This window comes from Micrasema longulum, unplaced genomic scaffold, assembly GCF_059751315.1.
Source record: "Micrasema longulum isolate JH-2025_06_02 unplaced genomic scaffold, ASM5975131v1 h1tg001266l, whole genome shotgun sequence".
NCBI lineage: Eukaryota > Metazoa > Arthropoda > Insecta > Trichoptera > Brachycentridae > Micrasema > Micrasema longulum.
Genome location: NW_028278453.1, coordinates 47817 through 67253, shown reverse-complemented (window position 1 = coordinate 67253; position 19437 = coordinate 47817). Strand labels below are relative to the sequence as shown.

Sequence of the window (19437 nt, the reverse complement as noted above, 5' to 3'; positions counted from 1 at the left end):
TCTAGCATATCAAAATAAAAAATAACAAAAGATAAACATTTGATTTACATGAAACAACCGACCAGTTAAAATGTTTATTTCAATATAAATAAAAATTGCTTCTAAAAAGAATAAAACGTTAATTTTGACAATGAGGAAGTTAGTGCCATAGAACTCATAGGAAATAGGATATAAAAAAAAAATATTTTCTTAGGTGCGGTAAAAATTAGAGTGTAATTGTATGTCAAAGTTTCTTAAAATGTATGAAAAAAATAATCAAAATGATTTTAATAAAAAATAACTATTTTGAATGACGCCACTAGTTCTTTTGAATCAACCAATGATAGAGTTGTGATAGATCTCCGGTTTACGGGAAGCTAATTCACACACGCGGAGTAATTTCAAAATCACAAAACTTTAATAAATCATAGCGCTGATAATACGATGCATAATTTTTTTTTTTTTTAAATTTTGGCTTAGTTTAAGTTTAGGCTTCTTTTAACAAATAAAAATCTAAAAAAAAAACACCAAACTTGCTCATTCAATGCGTGTTGTGAATTATATTTTTAAAATTCAGAGATGTTTCTTATGTACCTAATAACAGAATAATAGGGCACAACAATAGTTACAACCAGCGTTGCCAGATCTATCGATTTTTCGGTAGATCTACCGATTTTGGGATCAATCTACCGAATTCGATTGAAATTCTACCGATTTTTATAAATCTCCTTGTTTTTTCCACAGAACAAAATTTCAATGCAAATAAAACGAATTAATATTATAATAATTTATTGCTTGTTTGCTCACTTCGATTGCCATCAGTTGCTTATTTAAAAAACTGCTTATCTATCGTACATAAGTATCCAATGAATGATATATTCATTATGGAATTGGCTAGTGTTGTTGAATATGGTAAAATAAATCATGGCATAGAATTTCATGACATTATTGAAAAATGTATATATGTCTATTTTATGAAGTGAAATGTAGAGGGATCACTTTTCATATTGAAAATAATATAAATGGTTTTATCTTCAGTTAAATATCTAAATAGATATGTAAATAGGATAATAAATAGGGTTTAAATAAATTTAGTTGATCATTGTTTTAATAATTTGTTCAGTACTTCAGCAGTTAGCAAATTTTATTAAGTTTTAAGTAGCACTGAAAGAACTTTAAAACATTAATTATTTCTTTGTTTGACAATAAAAATACTATATATTTCGATAAAATTGTGTCATTCATTCAATAAAATAATATTTTGAATTTTAATCTATGTATTAAACTATTATTGTTTATAAGAACCAACTCAAATATTCCTTTTCTTAAATGAATATTTAAATTTTGAAATGAAATATTGTAATTTACATTTTTTGTAAGAAAAAGAAGACATTATAAATCACTATATTTTGGTGATTCACTTATTGCAGTCCTTTAAATTTTCGATTGTTCATTTACCAAGCGTTTTCAACTATTTAAAAGCAACGACCTTAGGCAAAACGGCACTTAAATTTCGAACAGCTGTTAAATTAATTTTTGCCCCCCTCCTACCCCCTCTCCCGAATCTACCGATTTATTTTTATGAATCTACCTTTTTTCGCTAGATCGTGTCTGGCAACGCTGGTTACAACAATGCTACTATGTATATCAAACGTAGATATTATGTAATATTGTTATGTATTTTTCTGAAGGTTATAATGAATCTTCTATACAAATGTCATTTTTTTTTGTTACTCTTGAGAATATGTATGTAGTGTGAAGAGGTTTTGACTCTACAACATACAATTTTATATCGCGAGGTTGGTGAATTGTTTTTTGAGCGATTGCCAACACTGGTTATAATTTCCATCTAGCTTTTGGCAAGTTTCCTCTCCCCATTTAGTAACAGCCATGCTTAGTGAAGATTCAAACATGAACGCCTGAAATTCAACAGATAAATTTGACCAAAAATCACAATCTTCTCATTAAATTAAATAACTAGTAAAAAGATATTCCCAAAATCTCCAGCGAATAAGGGACACTAAACATTATAGCCACGGAATAATCTTGTACTCAGCACAATACTCAGCTAATACTCTTATTAGTGCCTCTGGCTCTAGTATTAGCTGACATAAACTCATCGACTATAATTATGACAAACTGATTTATTGATGTCAGAAAAGTACTTTTAAAAACATTGTGAAGTGTATGATTAAATTTTGAACAAAATTTTGAGTTTATTAGAATCATCAAGTCTAATTATTGTAGATATGTGCTATACAAAATGAAAATGTATATTTTTAAAACTTATATAAATATGTAGTTACATGATTCATCTAATGAGGCATTATGAAATGTTTGAAAATCTTCAAAAGTTTAAGAATAAAGTTCTTACTGCACTTCTTAGTAAAGACTTCTGTTTACCTGCGTTCCTGTTGCTATTTTCTGTGGTACAAGTTTTGCTGTGGTGGCTCCCTGGAAGCAGTCAGCGTCAGGTCCGTGAGGAGTCATCATGGAGTGCAGAGAGGCACCTCCTGGAAGGAACCCTCCTTCCTTTGCTTCATACCTCCCAAGAATCAGCCCCATGAACTCACTCATGCAATTTCCTGTCATTCAAATCACGATAGATTTATCCTGTTTAAAGTAGGTACTTCACTGGTAAATTAAATAAAGAAATATTAGATGTTACGTGGGATGATTATTCATTATTTTTATTTTCACTTTATAAATAATATGAAATAATGTGAGTTGAAAATTCCTTTAAAATCTCGGGGTAGTTTCATTTTGCAAGTGGTGCGTGTGATTGAAAATATAAAATGCTTTGAATGAGAAACTTCAGCCCTACGGGAAATCAGATACAATAAATATTTTCTTGTGCATGGTAAAAATTTGAGCATTAAATTGTACAGCAAGGTTTCCTGAAAATGCCTAAAAATACTAATAGAATTGCATTACTTTGAGCGACGTCACTAGTTCATATGAATCAATAAATGATAAGACAGTTATGGAAGATTTCCGGTTTGCTTGCCGTCAATGGACCAATAGGCAGAACTGATCGAGAATAAGCGGAAGAGAACCTCTGATGACACGCAGAGTTATTTCAGAAATTTAAAACTTTAAAAATCATAGCGCTGATAATATGATATATAAAATTGTAATAGTCTATTAACAAATAAAAAAGACCACTGAACTTCCTCATTATGAATTTTGTTATTATGTATTTATATAAATAAAGTGAAATATTTTTTTAATTGAAATCAAAGTTGTACATAATTTGTTTTCAAAAATCAGAGAACTCATTCCAATTAGGAAATTCAGTGTTTTTTTTTTATATTTGTTAATTGACTATCAAACTAAGCCAAAAAAAATAAAATTTTATGTATCGTCCCTAAGTTTTGTAATTTTTAAATTACACCGCCTGTGCACGAGTTCAAGTTGATGAGTTTCCTGACATTTAAAAGGAGAACCATGTACCTATCAAAAACATGCTAAACGTCTAAAAACATCCACCCGGAAACCGGAAATCTATCACAACACATAAAAAGGCTATAATTGATTATTATTGATATTGTGACGTTTCAAAGTAGCTAATTTTTCAAAACTTCACTTTACGATTAAATGCCGCTCTTTACCGCTTGTAAGAAAAAATATTCATGTACAAGTTCCTATAGCACTGAACTTCCTGATTGGGATAATCAAACAATTTTTACATACTTTTCTGAATCGGATAGAATAACTGAATGTTTCAAAATGATTTACATACTATGATAATATGGTGGTCTGAAAGTATTTTCTTGCACGGACCATCTTGGGGGGAATATAACGAAGTCTGCAATAGCCACTCCAGGCTTTGTGGATGGACATGTCAATACAGTGAAGATTGAAGGATCCTAAAATTATATTACACCAACATTCTGCTATTTGTAAATAAATTATTATTGTCTATTAGTCCTCAATTCTGTCATAACAGTAATCTTTAGATTTACCAAATCTGGCTTGATCAAAATATTTTAAATGCCTTAAAAAGTATTCTCTATTGAAGACTTGAGTAAGAAAAAAAAAACAAATTGTTTAAACTAATTCAAGCTTCTGATATATATATGACGAGCAGCCAATGTAGTTTTTTTTTTTTTTAATAAAAAGAAATATTTGCGTTCTTATGATTTACCCAAATATTTAATTTTGAGGGCCATTTTCAACGAGTTGTAAATAACTCACTATTAGAAAATGGGAATCAAGTTGGGGTAGAGTGGGATTCGAACCACGGACCTTTGATCCGTGAATCCGAGACACTAGCCGAAGGACCACAACCCGATTTGAAATAATTGTATTGTTTGTGCCGGCCTTAATGTTTATAAAAAATATACTGAAATAGATAGACTGCATGTACGTATCTGAAATATGAATTGTAATGACCATGTAACAGAAAAGCTTTTGGAAATCTGGTAAATTGAGTCTAGTGCATAAAAAAAAAGTTATTTATAAACTTACGCAATGATCAAAGGAAACAGAGTTGATAACCATAAAGTTTTTCAGGTCATATTTGTAGGGAACGTAGTTACCATGCCATGCAACTACATCAAATGGGGTATGATCTTGTTTAGCCACAAATAGAGCACCTTGATATTTGTTTATTATTTTGAATCCTAAAATATAACAAATATAACTTAATAAAATAAAAAAAATATGTGATTATAGTTTATACAGTTCATAGCAGTAAAATTTTTACATAGCGTGATATTCCATACTAGCCCGAATATAATGCGATGTTTTTTATTCAAAATATTTTTCTAAAAATGACATTCACATTGTATTCGGGGTTTAAGATTGGTGAATTTTTCCCTTCATTCCTGCTCCAAATATATAGGTCCCGTTTTATTCGAGGCCGTGTTATATTCGGGCTAATATTTTTCTATGGGATATATAATTTTTTAACCTTTAATGTCTTTATCTTCAAAATGAGCGACGGGAGTTAAAAAGTCTCTCGGATTAGCCAATCCATTTGCTCCAATGGGACCCAAGTCAGGTAATTTAAAATGTCCATCAAATACCTCTAAAATATACCCTCTGAAAAAAAATGGATTGTTTTCAGATTATAAAATCTATCAAGAACAATAGCTCTCATTATTTTTCCACAGTTAAAAATAAAAAAAATAATGAGATACAGTAAAAAAAAATGTATTTATAGTGCGGTCAAATGTTTAATATGCAAAACCAAGTGAACATGCAAAATTTCATTTGTAAGTAGGCACACCAGAATATTTTATTTGAAAACGTTCTGTCACACTCACATAAGTCAAGTTTATTAAAGATTTGAATGGGCTGTACAACATATAGGGTGCAAATAATGCCTTGATGTTGCTAATTTACCTAGATGGAGTATGTGTTTCTATGTTAAATCTCATTCCTTGTGGTATAACACATATTTCATTTGGTCCGGCAGTAAGTAAACCAAACTCTGTTTTAACAGTCAAGTCTCCTTCTTGAGGCACTAAAATTAATATAACAATATGTAGTAATTTCAAAGACTTCTAAAAAATAATAATTTTATTGATTGATTTGGTGTTTATTTTGTAGAACTCCATATTTAAACTTATAATTAGAAAGACTCAAATCAGTGTTTGATTTCTAATTATAAGTTTAAATGATAATTTTATATAAGCAACAATGAATAAGTTTTTTATCAACTGATAATTTTTTTTTGGTCTGCTAAGAGTCATGTCTTGAGCATGCCAAGAGTTAAATTTGACAACTACCACTCTCTAGAAACGCATCTAGTCAGTATGTATGATTTCATACATAAAAAATATTATTTGTAGTACTTGGTTATAATCTCCTCAAAATATCTTCAAAAATAATTACTGAATTTAAATATATTAAAGTAGAATGAATCCTACCTATTAAGAAATCACCATCGCTGTTATAAAATGCGGAGTCAATCATTGAAATATTGCATGTATAAATGTGAACGGCAATTCCATTCCTGGTACGAGGATCACCTGCTCCGCACACCGTATGTAATCCGGACACAAAATCCACTTTGCCATCATTTTCTTCAATCGGTATATCAAACGGATTCCACCTCAACTAAAATATAGCACGATACATCAATAGAAAATTGCACACCAAAAAATAAATTTGCATACTGATTTAGGTAGACAGTACTGTATTATACACCAATAATAAGACGGCGGAAGGATCTTGCATTTGATATTGTGAAACATTATAATACTATGTTATGTGGATAACTTCGATGCATTTAAAAAAAGGACTCTATTTTTCTGTACCTGATTAGGATTAGGGTGCTGCTCATTCCAATTATGAGATAAATTTTCTCCACCCAGGTATTTTGTAAAAGTTCCATGAACTACAGATGGACGAATTCTAAAATCAAAGTGAATCGATAAAGTGATAAAAATAAAATAAAGAATTGTACATATTTATTGTTTTAAAAATTAATCTCAATGTCTTAAAAATATTTCAAATTTCATGTTTCGAAAGAATAATAAATCGGTTATTTTAAATGCCGGATTTCAACCAGTTTTGTTGACGTTTTCAGAAAATCATGAGTCAAAAATATAGCACATTTAGGAAAAAAAAACTGTTCTCGGTTGCTCTGTAAATGCAGATTTTAAAATGAGGATGCCCGAGAGTTAGAATTAATTTAAAAAGAAGAATTTTTCAGTTTCAATTTCAGGTACGTTTACTAATACTACTAATAACAACCTATATAACCAAGAGCGTTTATTTTCATTGCGAGGTGCTGTAAATGCAGATCCTGATAGCTGTTCTGCATAAAGTCCGAAAGGGGCTGACTGCGGGGAGTTTTGTCCCTGAGGAAGGGCTCCCTCATATCCTGGAGCCTCAGATTGTAATTCGGATCCAAATCCAGACAGATACTTGAAGAAAAAAAATATGGTTATCAAGATACATATTGTATATCTGTCCTCCAAATGCCATGACTTCTATACTCTTTGTCATGTCTCCTTTTTTTGTCGAGATATTTTATTAAATTTAGTAGGTTTTTGTTATATTTTCAAAATGCTCTTTGAAAATAATAAGTTATATTTAAAGAAAATAGCTCATTAGTGCTATAAAAAGGAAAATAATATTTTTCAGTGACTCATTACTAAAAAATTGTATGTTTTTGGAAATTATAATGTCAAACAAAATTCTTCACAACATGAAATCACATTTTTGCAATGCGGAAATAAAAATAGCTTCATTTAAAGTGCCCTTTTTTAGTTTTATTTGGTCTATAAAAAATTTAAACAAGTAAAGGGTTTTAAAATCTTACCTTAAACTGTGCCATATTTATTGTAAAATATAGGAATTTAAGCACAAATGTGTCTTTTCTTAAAGAATTGTACTCATATTATGAACAACCTAGCATCAAAATGACCAGTTTTATATTGAAATATTCAAGCATTGCATTAGTAAACAACTTAATATATGCAAACATCCAGTTTTCTTCCACTTTACCTACCTTTATCTTTGAGAACGTAAATATACATATTATTTGTCGACAACAGTTTAATTATTATCAATATTAAAACGAATAACCACAAATGCTTCAAATATAAAATTTACTTTAATTATTGTCCAAATCGAAAGGTTTTTACACAAGAAAAAAATGCTATTTACATTGATATTTAAATAAAAATTTAATTTGAAGTTAGTTAATTAAAATATTCTTAATGATTCTTGTTGGCGATTTAAATACTTGAGGTTAATTTTAGACTGGTATAAACTCAAATGAAAGGAAAGAAGAATTTGTATTATTAATCAACATATTACATAAATATTTTTTAATTAGCACATAGTACATTTTTAACACTAATAGTGCATAGAGAACCGCAATTGGGACACCAATAACATATTTAAAAAAAATAATAATTTCAGCAAATATGAGAAAGAAAATATCCATAATTATATTTTTATTAAAATATTATTTATAACCCCTTATTTTAACAAAAAGGATTATTTAAACACATATATACTTACAAATATATTTACGCAGAGCTGGGATTTGGTAGTCATATAAAATAGCTTTATTATTATATAATATTATACTACAATCAAGAATGCTGCATAATAAGATCCTACTCATGTTCAAGGAAAACTAGAATGAAATGAGCAGAAGACCAATCAAAATCCAAACAAATGCCACACCTGAGAAGCATTATGTATAAATAAATACATTATGTAAATATTTCATCATTGAATTATTCGTAACTTGTACGGTCTCCTTTATTATCATTAATTTCATCCTCACTAAACTAAATGAAGAATTCAGAAAAAAAAACATGTTGCATAAAAAAAAATTACAACTAGTAGGTATGAATGTTTTATAAGGCTCTTAATTAGGAAGTTCAATGCTACGGGAAATTGGATATAAAAATTAGAGCATTTCATTTTACGGTGAAGTTTCTCAAAAATGCACGAATAATTCATCTAAATGAACTACGTCACAAGTTCTTTGGAAATTACCAATGATAGCGATAGATTTCTGAATGAGAGATTTTGAACTTGTTCATTCATTAAGATAGATAATTTTGACAACATTTTGAAGTACATATGTACAACAAAGATATAATAAACACAAATTTAAAAAATAATTTATTTATTAAAAAAGAATACATAAATCTGTAGAGGATTATTAAATAGTCTTTGCTTGTTTCATGTGCATAGAGAACCGCAATTGGGACACCAATAACATATTAAACACTTTATAATTTCAGAAAATATGAGAAAAAAAATATCCATAAATATATTTTTAATAAAATATTTAGTAAGAAAACAAATGCTGCATTTGAATTTGCTTTTGACGTAAATATGATTAATTAAAAATGAATATTTTTACACTTCATTCCAGGAAGATACTTTAGTATAACATTTCCAATAATGTATTAAGTTAATGGGTCAATTTGACCGTCAATAAATAAGATTGAGGTTTAAAATCAAATTAGAAGTTTAATACCGAGTTGTGTACTTAAAATATAAACATGTCTTGATAATCTGTAATCTCTCGACCATCACGATGATGTCCTTTTTGTGAGTGTGACGTGGAGAGAGTGCACCAAGCTGATGATGAGGAAGCTTCATTAATTCTATCCATCTGAGGCTGGCGACGGGCCATGGACACCTAAAAATTGAAATGAATTTGAATATAATTCACCATAAAAAAAAACTTACAATTACTATTCCTATAAGAGAGTTGAATAAAAATAATCCTCCATACTAAAACTTAGTAATTACATAAATATATGGTAAAATTGACACATTTTATTATTTTAAAATATCAAAGAAAAAAATAGTATACAGTAAATTTCTTTAAAAAAAACCTTCAAGGTGAAACTATTCCCAACTTTTAGCAAAAAAATGCCAATTTGTTTCTCTAATTTTTTTATATGTAATCTTATAAGTTATTAATTGATATTAACCATAGTAAATTATGCTTGTATGAAACAATAACAATAATTTAATGTAACTTTAAAAATATCTCGCAAAAAAGCTAAAAACGGTAAGTAAAATTGTTTTTTTGGTGTTGAAAATGATGCAGAAAAAGCACTTAGATATTATATTTCAACAAAACGAGGTTTATTTTTAAAACTCCGAAATACAAATCGTATTCAGTTACTATTAGTGGAATTTAAATAATATACAGAAATTAAAAAGCTTAATTCATTATATTTCTTATGTTTGTAAATTTATTCATTCATTCATTTATTCATTCAGACAAATTTAAAAATAACATTAAGCATACGATGACTACACAAACCAGACAAAACATGACTTGACATATATCTGTACCTTAAAGGATAAACTACGGTAGTCACACGCAATCATCATTCCCTTTCCGCACCTAATGGTAACTGCTTTGGTAACCAATCGCAGCGTATCTTGATAATTTTTGTTGCATGAAGGTAAGATGATCAGTCTTACGCTTCAGGTACCAGTCCAGGTACGAAATATTTTAGTGTGAAAATACTCTTATAAATAAATAATTCATATCAACCATGTCGGGAATCGAAACCGAGACCTCTTGCATGGTAGGCAAACGAGCTGACCATTACACCACGAGGCCGACAAAATGGATAAGCCGATAGTAAAAAATAAGTAAAAATATTTTTTATTATTTTCATAAGAACATCAGCATTCATTTGTTATAATAGATAGAAACAAAACAAAAAAATACTCTCGGTCATTATTCAAAATCTCAGTTGATGAGGAATTAGATAGTAAAATTTATATGGTTCTCGAGGTATCTACCGTTTCGGAGATTGTAGATCTTCCTATTTGGCCGTGCTGATTAGACGTAAAAAGAGTTTTAAGCTCGTAAAAAGTCGATGGGAAATAAAATGTTTTGCGTCCTTGTTATTTTTGAAAAGGTCTACAGTTTTCAAATTTTTACTGTTAAAGTTGGTCTTATGAAGAAGGTGCTCGAAGTTGCAGCCATACAGCAAATGAGAAAAGGTGTGCCATTGGTATTATTTTTTAGAGCTACAAAAGGAGCTGAAGATGATTCGTTTAAAGAGCTTATATTGTTCATATCATATAACTCCATGTTAATATTTTAAAAATTCTTGGTCCTTTTACACGTTCTTACAAACTGGACCCAATCCCATGGAGTCACTATATGCACACCATCCAGCTTCCAGTGTTCAACGTCAACCTCCTTGTGGGTATTGCGTTGAAATATGAATTTATGATCTTTAGCGTTGGAATTATATTTAGAAGCCAGGTATATGCAAATACAATCATTATATTCCTATTTCGACAAGACCAATTATCCGACCAAATCGTCAGCTGCCCACTTAAGCAAGCAGAAGTTCATTTCCGCCCCTTTTGACTCTTGTTTCATCCCGCATCATTGCTGTGGGTTCACCACTTGTGTTATCGTGGATTGTGTAATTCAGAGTCCACATTTTAGATAGAAACATAGGGTAAAATGGGTAATGATTGTCCACCCTATACTATAGTGATTGCCCGCCATCACTTTGATCGTTCTTTTTTAAAAATCGCATGTACATAATTCACTAAAATATTTAGGATGTCTCTATTATTACAATACGAACAAAAAAAAACTGCTTTACTAACCAAAACCGTGATGCTGCTGGAACGTGATAAAAAGATTTAGTAAAGCTCATTGTCTTTTTTTTCAATTTATCAGGTATTTCTTAGGAAATTGATTCCCCTTTATAAATGATTTAAAAATAGAAGATGAAATCATCAATGACATAGTCGCAACAGGCGAATCGTCAGAGCTGCTGTAAGTGTTATGGCAAAACAAAATGAAAATTTTATGTCAGAATTCAAACAAAAAAATTGTTTGTTTGAGAAAAAAGAAAAAGGCTTAAAAAAAAATTTCAATAACTTTTTACTAATGACTTTTTAAAATCCATTGAGCAACACCCACCTTCTTTAGATTGCAGGGACGTTTTTGCATGTTTTCAGTTTCTTTTTTTGCGACATCATTTTCAGTCAATAATAAACCTTCATATCATATAACAATATCAAACAGTTATCACACATCAGCCGCCAATACTTGTATGAATATAAATCGTAAAATTGTTAGAGCATAAACAACGTATGCTGGACTTCTGTGTTAATGGAACTAAATGATATTTGAATTATTCTTAGAGCGTAAACCTCGTAAAGGGGAGATCAGTGGATTTTGCATTAAAGTGAGTTGGACTTCAGTGGTTTTTTAACTAGTAAAATCAGTTAATTTAATGTTTATGGACTTCAATGTTTTATTAACTAACGTAAGGACATACAGTAAAATTTTCTGCATATTTAACCCAAAATCACCAAAAAGTGGACTTCCGTGGTTTATCCTTTAAGGTATAATATAATATGTATAATATAATATGTTTATCCTAGTAAAAACCCTGATGGGCTTAATAAAATTTTAAAAAGTGTTTTTGTGGTTTTGTGGTAGTATCGCGAACTCTAGGATCAGAGGTCCGAGGTTCGCTTTCGGCTACACACTTTACCACAACTTGATTTTATTTTTAAAGAGAGCTATTTGAGACAAGTTGAAAATGGCACCAAAATGGAAATATTTGAGAAATCATAAAAATGCAAATATTAATTTTTTATATTTCTTTCTCCTATTTTCTTGTTTTTTTTGTTGTAAATATTGAATAATCTGTTAATGTATAGTATAAAAAGATATAAAGGTAAGTTTACCGCTAATTGAATGCCTCCTGGAGAAGACCCATCAAGATCATTAATGGCTCTCGCTGCAGCTTCTGGTCTTTCATATGTGACGAAACCACTGAAATAAGAAAATCAAAATAAATGTGAATTCTGACAGTGAATACCAATAAAAACTTAAAACTATGATTGCTACAAGTCATTCATTCAGGAAAGCTTTGAAATAAAACTTTTTATTTATTTATTTAATATATTACATACAATTAAGTTACATTTTTTACAGTTTTTCTTACTTTATACATAAGTTTAGAATTCATTATTTTAATGCTGTTCCTTTCCAAAAAAAAAAAAAGCTTTTGTGCTTGCGGTTTGAATTATGAATTGAAATTTGAAAAAAATAAAGATTTTATCTTACCGATTTTTTTCAATTTCCATTGAAATATTCACAATGGTTCCTATGGATGACATGTGTTTTCTGAGATGCTCTTCAGTTATTTTATGTCCCGAGACAAAAACTGTTTTAGGTTTTTGGGGTGTCTCAACACGTTCCTCCCTACAAAAATAATTTACATTTAATGAAACATAAAACTTCAATACGTCAATAAAAGTAGAGAGCTGAATAAAGGGCCAACAAACTGAGGAAATACTATTTATTCAAAACGTAATTTAAAAACATTAGTTAATAATATATCACATAATACATTTCAACAAACTTTAACAAAACGAGATGTGGTCCAGTGAGAGTGTTGCGGACTCCAGATCAGAGTTCAAAGTCTTGTTTCTCACTCAACCAAAATTTGATTCTCATTTTCTAACACGGTTAAATACGATTTTAATTGAAGATAGCAACTAAATTGAAATATATGGGTAAAATTAAAATCATAAGAAAGCAAATATTTATGATACAGATGTAGAAAAACAGGGAAGACTGCGAATAATTATTAGTATTAAACCTATAAATAGCTACCGATTTTGCAGTTATTTTTAATATTTTATTAATCATTGCGTTAGCTGAAATAAAAAAAAAGTTTTTCAAAATTATTTACACAATAGTCTTAAAATTAAAGTCCTGCTGAATTGTAAGCATACAACTCGTCAGCAGGTTCTTATATATTACCATAATTTATATTTTATTATATCATTAATACAAAAAAATTTTTTCCATTAACCATAATTTGAGCATACGTCTCACTCCTATATTTAACTCACTATTCTTAATATTGTTCGGTAGCATGTTGCATATTTTAGGTATACTGTGTCGCAGTGTCCTTTTTACATATTTATTACAATATCTAGGAACAGCTAGCTCTAGTACAGCCATACTAGTAAACCCGGTGTTGTAATCATGTACCAATTTGTGTTTATACTCACTGCGGCACATGATAATTTATTTACAGATTTAAACATTAATGATATTGAAATATTGTGTCTCTGGTGGTATACATCTTTATGTTGTAGCAATTCGATCATAGAATTTTGTAAAGTTTGAATAAAATTAATATTAGTTTCGCTTGATAACCCCCAGGAAGTTATGGCGTATCGTATAATTGATTCTGAGATAAATAAATAATTCGTAAGGTATTAACAGGGACATAATATTTCAATATATTTATACATTCTATTACTTATTGCTCTAAGTCGCTTACACAATTTTCTTAAATGTACATCCCATTTAAAATTACAATCTATTGTTAAACCTAAATAAACATATTGCTCAATATTTTCACATATGCACGGTTGCACAATATCACTGTGGATACATGCATAGTTATGATAAAAAATTGATGGTGTTGTATAAATTGTATTGTTCGGTGATTTTATGTGTATAAGTTTGGTTTACTTAATTAATTATTAAACCTGCGCCACGGAACCATTTTTGCAGATTCACAAAGTATTCTTGTAGCAATTTCTCTGCAGTTTTAAGATCCTTGTGAGATATAACTAAAGCAGTATCATCGGCATATGCATGTTTGACAGTTTATGCATAACAATCAACAAATATTTGAAAATGGACATGTCAAAATTTGGAATAATTAGCGGGCATAGGCAATGTAAGTGTAATGTATAAATGTAATGTACATGAATGTATAGGAACCGATGTCTGTATGTAAATCTAATAAAACGACATTCGATCAGAGGATCTACCACAACATTTTCAATTTTCGAACACTGTTATTCTTTACAATTGATAAAAAGGCAATAACAGAAAATGGCCAAATATTAAAATATTCGGATAAAACATAAGAAAGTATATTATTTTAAAAAGGGAATAGAGTAATGTGGAGTTCTATCTTTTTTCCCTACCTTTATGGGCTAATAGTGTGATTGTCTGTTGATTATTACTGTTATATTATTTGATTACCACATTTGCGGTTATGCCGTGTCTCTCATTTAAGAAATGGTGGTAATAGCCTACATGAAACTGAAGTAATTATATGAAAGGAAGAGATATTGTGTTCTTATAAAAAGCAGTCAGCAAAAAAAAGTGTCCCAGTACGTTAGTCAAATAAGATTTACTTCAAACCATCAACTACGGTCCAATAGGAAGTAAAAAAATTTAAAAAAGGAGAAAGTTATGTGTCTACGAGTGGATACTAATAGAAAAAATTGTCCGCAAACGTGTTAAAAAATCAATGTTTCTTATATCTCGTATAAGTTGAATTGGTTTTAACGTTTTGGCTATTGTCAGAACGAATCCAACTTACAAAGGATTGCCCCCCGTGAAAACCTACGCACCGTGTTAAAAAATGTATATTTTTCAAAACAGCTTACTTTTCTCTGGCGCCAACGAATGTGTCGTAAAGGTTATTAACCCGGGGTGGGGACTTCTCATCCGGAGGCTCGTGGGCCGAGCTGAAGGGCTGATATGATGCTGCACCCCCTCGGTCAGGTCCGGGACCGATGACAGGACGCTCCCGACCTAACACGAGAAATACACTAAACATAATAATACAGAAATCAATAAAAACGGTGAGATACACAGTGAATAAAACGATCTACAATTTATTAGTTTAGTCAGACAGGTTCTCCTGGCCTACTATTCTGATCTCTTTTAAAGCGCGTATTTATATCTATAAAAGTGTTTGGAATACTAGCCCTGGTTTACTTACTTATCACTGTCACAATTAGGAAAATTAGATTGATGGTGATGGACAAATTGACATCATCATCACCGCCTATGGTGGAGTTGACAGCTGTTCCTATGCAATGCTGTTACAGTTGGGACTGTGCTTCCTTCCAATAGGAATGCACACAATCTTCTGTTTTTTCCTAACCTAATGGGGTTAGTCCTTGGATCTTTTCTCTCTGCTTACCCAGGGAATCCTCCTTTATGCTAGGCCTTAGTTTTACTGTAAATATGTTTTTTAATTTTCCTTCTTATAACAAATGTAGAGTCCTCACCTACCAGTGGCAAAGGTGACCTTTTTATAGGTAAGCTATATTTTTAAAAATGATTTGTACCTGCTTATACCATACAAAGTAATAAAGTATATACACGGCTTCTTTTTTTATAGTTTTGTGTGAATACAACATCATCTCCCCGCTTCAGCTGCTGACAACAGAATACGGAATACCTACTTATTTTTAATTAAAATAATTATTACCAATAATCAATCAATTAAGTTGAAACAATAATCAATAATTGTGCAATAAATGAAAGCATATTGTCTATTATTTTAATACATGCAAAAGTTTTTAAAAAAAACAATGACATTCATTAGATATATTCAAAATAATATTGCAATAAAATGTTAACACTGAGCACCGCCACGTGACCTTTTAATAATTCCTTCTAAAAAATAATGCCAAAAATTGATACACGCGCCGAGCAGAGCGCCACTAACATTACATTAAGACGGGCGGATGAAAGAACTGATGTCATATGTCAACTGTATACAATGAAAGGAAAGCGGTCCTTAGGAAATAATGTTCGAAATGCTATTCTCCAAATAGAGAAGCTTCAAATAATATCGGTAATCGGTGAGTTCACTTCAGGAAAAAAAATCACCAACTGGGTTTTGAGACGTATAGACGTATACAGTATACATTTTGTATGAAGAAATAAGCTGAAGTAATTGGCCAGTTTCTTTCTCCCACTGGGAACGGGCTGGGCGCTGGGTGCGCTTATAGATGTTTATATTTATTTTTTAAAGAAGACATTATATTTAGAAGAAGGAGACATTAATTTATAATATAAATTATTTTCCTATAATTAAAATTATTGTTATTATTTATTTATTTATTTCACATAAAACATTATCTTTTTTCTTTTCTATATGAACACCTCACTGGGCATAACCCAATATTACAGACATTCAAAAATGCTTATTATTATTATTTTTTCTTATAATAGAGATATGCTGCATTTGGTTTACCAATGCAGTGCCCTATGCGCCATTGGGTCCAGATGGGTTGGGTGGGAAGCATCGGGTATGATTATGTATTATTAATTTAAATTCTTTTCAGAATCTAAAAGTTGTTTAACTTCTAATTTATATAAATTTCTCATATTCCTAAAGGATGGTAATGGTACACTATTTCTTAATTTGATTTATAATATTTATATTCATTGATTGTCCATGTTCCTATTTATTATTAATGAATTTTCGTCTATACTTCATTTATCATAAATTTTTTAATATTATTTTACAAAAAGCTGATTTGTCCAAAAACATACAAACTCACTGTTCTATTAGTATTGTTCTAAATAGTTCTATAAGTAGGCCGACAAATATTTATTGACAGATATCTCAACAGTGATTGAGAATAAAGTATAGAAGTCTATGGATCCCGCTTATATAAAAGATAGGATGCATCGGATCAGTAAGTACACATAAGACAATTGTTTGTGAGGTGCCTACTACTTAAATTTTATGATAAATTAAGTGAGGTCAAAAGAACCCAACAAAATATAAACACTCGTTCAGCAACACAAATTAACTGTATTGTTCCATTGTATCAACCGCCTTTGGTAAAAAGCAATACAATGTAAATGCTACAACAATATTTAATAATTTATTGCCAAAAATAAAAGACTCAAAATGTAAAACAAATTTTAAAATAAAAATAACTGCACATATAAATAGTGTAGCGAGAGATTTTTTTGAAAAATATATGTAAATCAATAAATGTAGTACTTTATGTAATTGGTACACATATTATTTATATTTTTATTTATTTCATTGCTTTATATTTGTTTTATTATTTATTATACTATATTATTTATGTTTAAGTAACATGTATTCTTGGCACATATATATACTTTATATTTGTATAATAATGATTTTTAATTTCTTACATTTGATTAGCTAGGCATTTATAATCAAGTAGTTTTAGTTTTTCTTTTTTATGTTATTCTTTTATTAGTATAGGACTATTTACTCTCTAAAGATAGAAAATCTCCATCTTAGAACAGGCTGTGCCATGTTAGATGGAGACTATCATAAACAGAGAACACTCCGTTTTCATTTTACATTAATTGGTTTTATATAAATTCCCTGTTATTAAGTATGTATATTTTTTTTTTGTGATAAATTTATAAATAAATAAATGAAATAAATTATACAAAATTGGTTGAACTGAATGCATTGTATGAACTATATTTATGATATAATGTTTACTAAACACAGTGAGCACTGAAGGGGCTAATAGTGATCGGCAAGTTGACAAAACTTAAAGGTTATTATTTAGCGATGGCGAGCTGTATTTTAAACGTAATAATTTATTTATTTTGCATCGATGACCGAATTTCAAAAAACATTATAATTTTGTTAAAAAAATCATGTAACTTCTTAACAGAAATGTAAATTTAGTTAAAATTTACAATACCTCCTCTGGGTCTCTTGAATGTTAGAAGATCAGCCCGGGGAGGCGGAGTTTTAATAGCTTGAATAGCACCGCTTTTGAGCAGTTTTCTGGCAATTTCCCTTGCATCTCGAGCTTCTGCTGCCCGCTTAGGAAGAATAGGTTTTTCAACTTCAGGTTTTGGAGTTTTTAAGGCAACTACGGCTTTTTTCTTTTTCTTTAATTTTTGGTATTTTGCCTGTAGCATTAACTCTTCTTCGGTAAGATTTGATGGGAAATGTAAGTACACCATGTTTATTTAACTTATTTAAGCAGTTTATGGTTAGGTCAAAAATAATATTACACCCTGTTGACGACAAACAAATAAAAATTGACACAATCTGACACTTTTGACAACACCATAGATCAAAATAATACTCACAAAATTCAGCGGTCAAAGACAAGAAAAAATAATTTATTTACATAAACAAACTCTAGCCATAGACAACATGATATTTTACCGGGTTGGTCCAGGTTTTTTTCATATTTTTAAAATAAATTACCTTATCTACGGCTTCATATTAATAAACAACAAATAGAAAGTATACAAAAATTGATGAAAAAATACCACAAAGTAAAATGATTTGGTGTTCACAACACAAGTAAAATAAAAATAACAGGGATAACCACGTGATATTCCCAAATCCAAATTAGAATAATCCGAGTGTATTTTGGTTGGTTGGAGGAAACTGTCGTAATAACTAAGTACTGCCAAATACTATGCTCAAGGGTTTGAAATAATTTAAAATTATTTAGTAGTTTGTTTTTTTCAACAGATATCTGAATGCGTGGTTTTATTATTATATAAAGATTAGGTTCTATGAAATTTTTTAAGACCACGAAACTATAAAATGAATATATTCAATTATTTTTTATTTGCGCGATGATTTAAAAGGATTTTTAATACACATTTTTTTTCTGACGCTTAAATTATGCTTCTAGAATGAATAAATTATTCAAATGTGCTCATGAATATTTTTGATCAAATTGACATTACCTAAACTTTTTCTTTTTATAATTCATGTGTTAGATAATAATTGATACTCACCCCTTTGCCAACACCAGGCACCCTTATAATGTTACTCAGCGTTACCTTACAGTCAATTTTTGGTGCAATTATTTTAAAATAAACATAAAATTTAGAATTGCATATCCCCTCCCGCAAATAATATGATTTGAAAATAAAGTTGTGGCAAGGGGTAAAAATACCACAGATCAGTGGGCTTCTGATAATATATGTAAGTTCTATCGCTTTAAATGAGATGGACGTTTTCAACTTATTTTCAATTTATTAAGCTTGACGTAAACAAAGGAGCTAGCAGCGATAGAATCCCACCTTTATTTATTGTACGCTGTGCGCAATCCCCGTTGACTCCGTTGACTTTACATTTCAACAAATTTTTAAAAGAAAGAATTTTTCCTCAAAAATTTACATAATCACTTGTCATTCCAATACACAAGTCAGGAGCAAAT

At 29.8% G+C, this 19437-nt stretch overlaps 2 protein-coding genes across 3 annotated transcripts; both read right to left on the bottom strand.

Moving 5' to 3' along the window:
- Positions 1-57: 57 nt before the first annotated feature.
- Positions 58-7518, bottom strand: LOC148276156 (homogentisate 1,2-dioxygenase-like). 2 transcript variants are annotated; one of them, XM_088234684.1, is made up of 10 exons: positions 7256-7518; positions 6685-6857; positions 6246-6342; positions 5856-6045; positions 5329-5449; positions 4895-5025; positions 4450-4604; positions 3722-3848; positions 2383-2564; positions 58-1898 (listed from the first exon to the last, which is right to left on the bottom strand). In XM_088234684.1, exons 1-10 carry the CDS (start codon positions 7268-7270, stop codon positions 1767-1769), a joined length of 1323 nt encoding a protein of 440 aa, XP_088090810.1. In that variant the 5' UTR covers positions 7271-7518; the 3' UTR covers positions 58-1766. The 2 variants fall into 2 exon arrangements, with proteins under 2 accessions (XP_088090810.1, XP_088090811.1); XM_088234685.1 differs by lacking the exon at positions 58-1898 and having other exon boundaries at positions 2521-2613; positions 7256-7517.
- A 1046-nt stretch (positions 7519-8564) lies between these two features.
- LOC148276155 (negative elongation factor E-like) lies at positions 8565-18338 on the bottom strand. Its single transcript, XM_088234686.1, has 5 exons — positions 17950-18338; positions 14893-15040; positions 12536-12673; positions 12154-12241; positions 8565-9103 (listed from the first exon to the last, which is right to left on the bottom strand). The coding sequence occupies exons 1-5, from the start codon at positions 18215-18217 to the stop codon at positions 8951-8953; spliced, it is 795 nt and encodes a 264-aa protein (XP_088090812.1). The 5' UTR covers positions 18218-18338; the 3' UTR covers positions 8565-8950.
- Positions 18339-19437: the final 1099 nt, after the last annotated feature.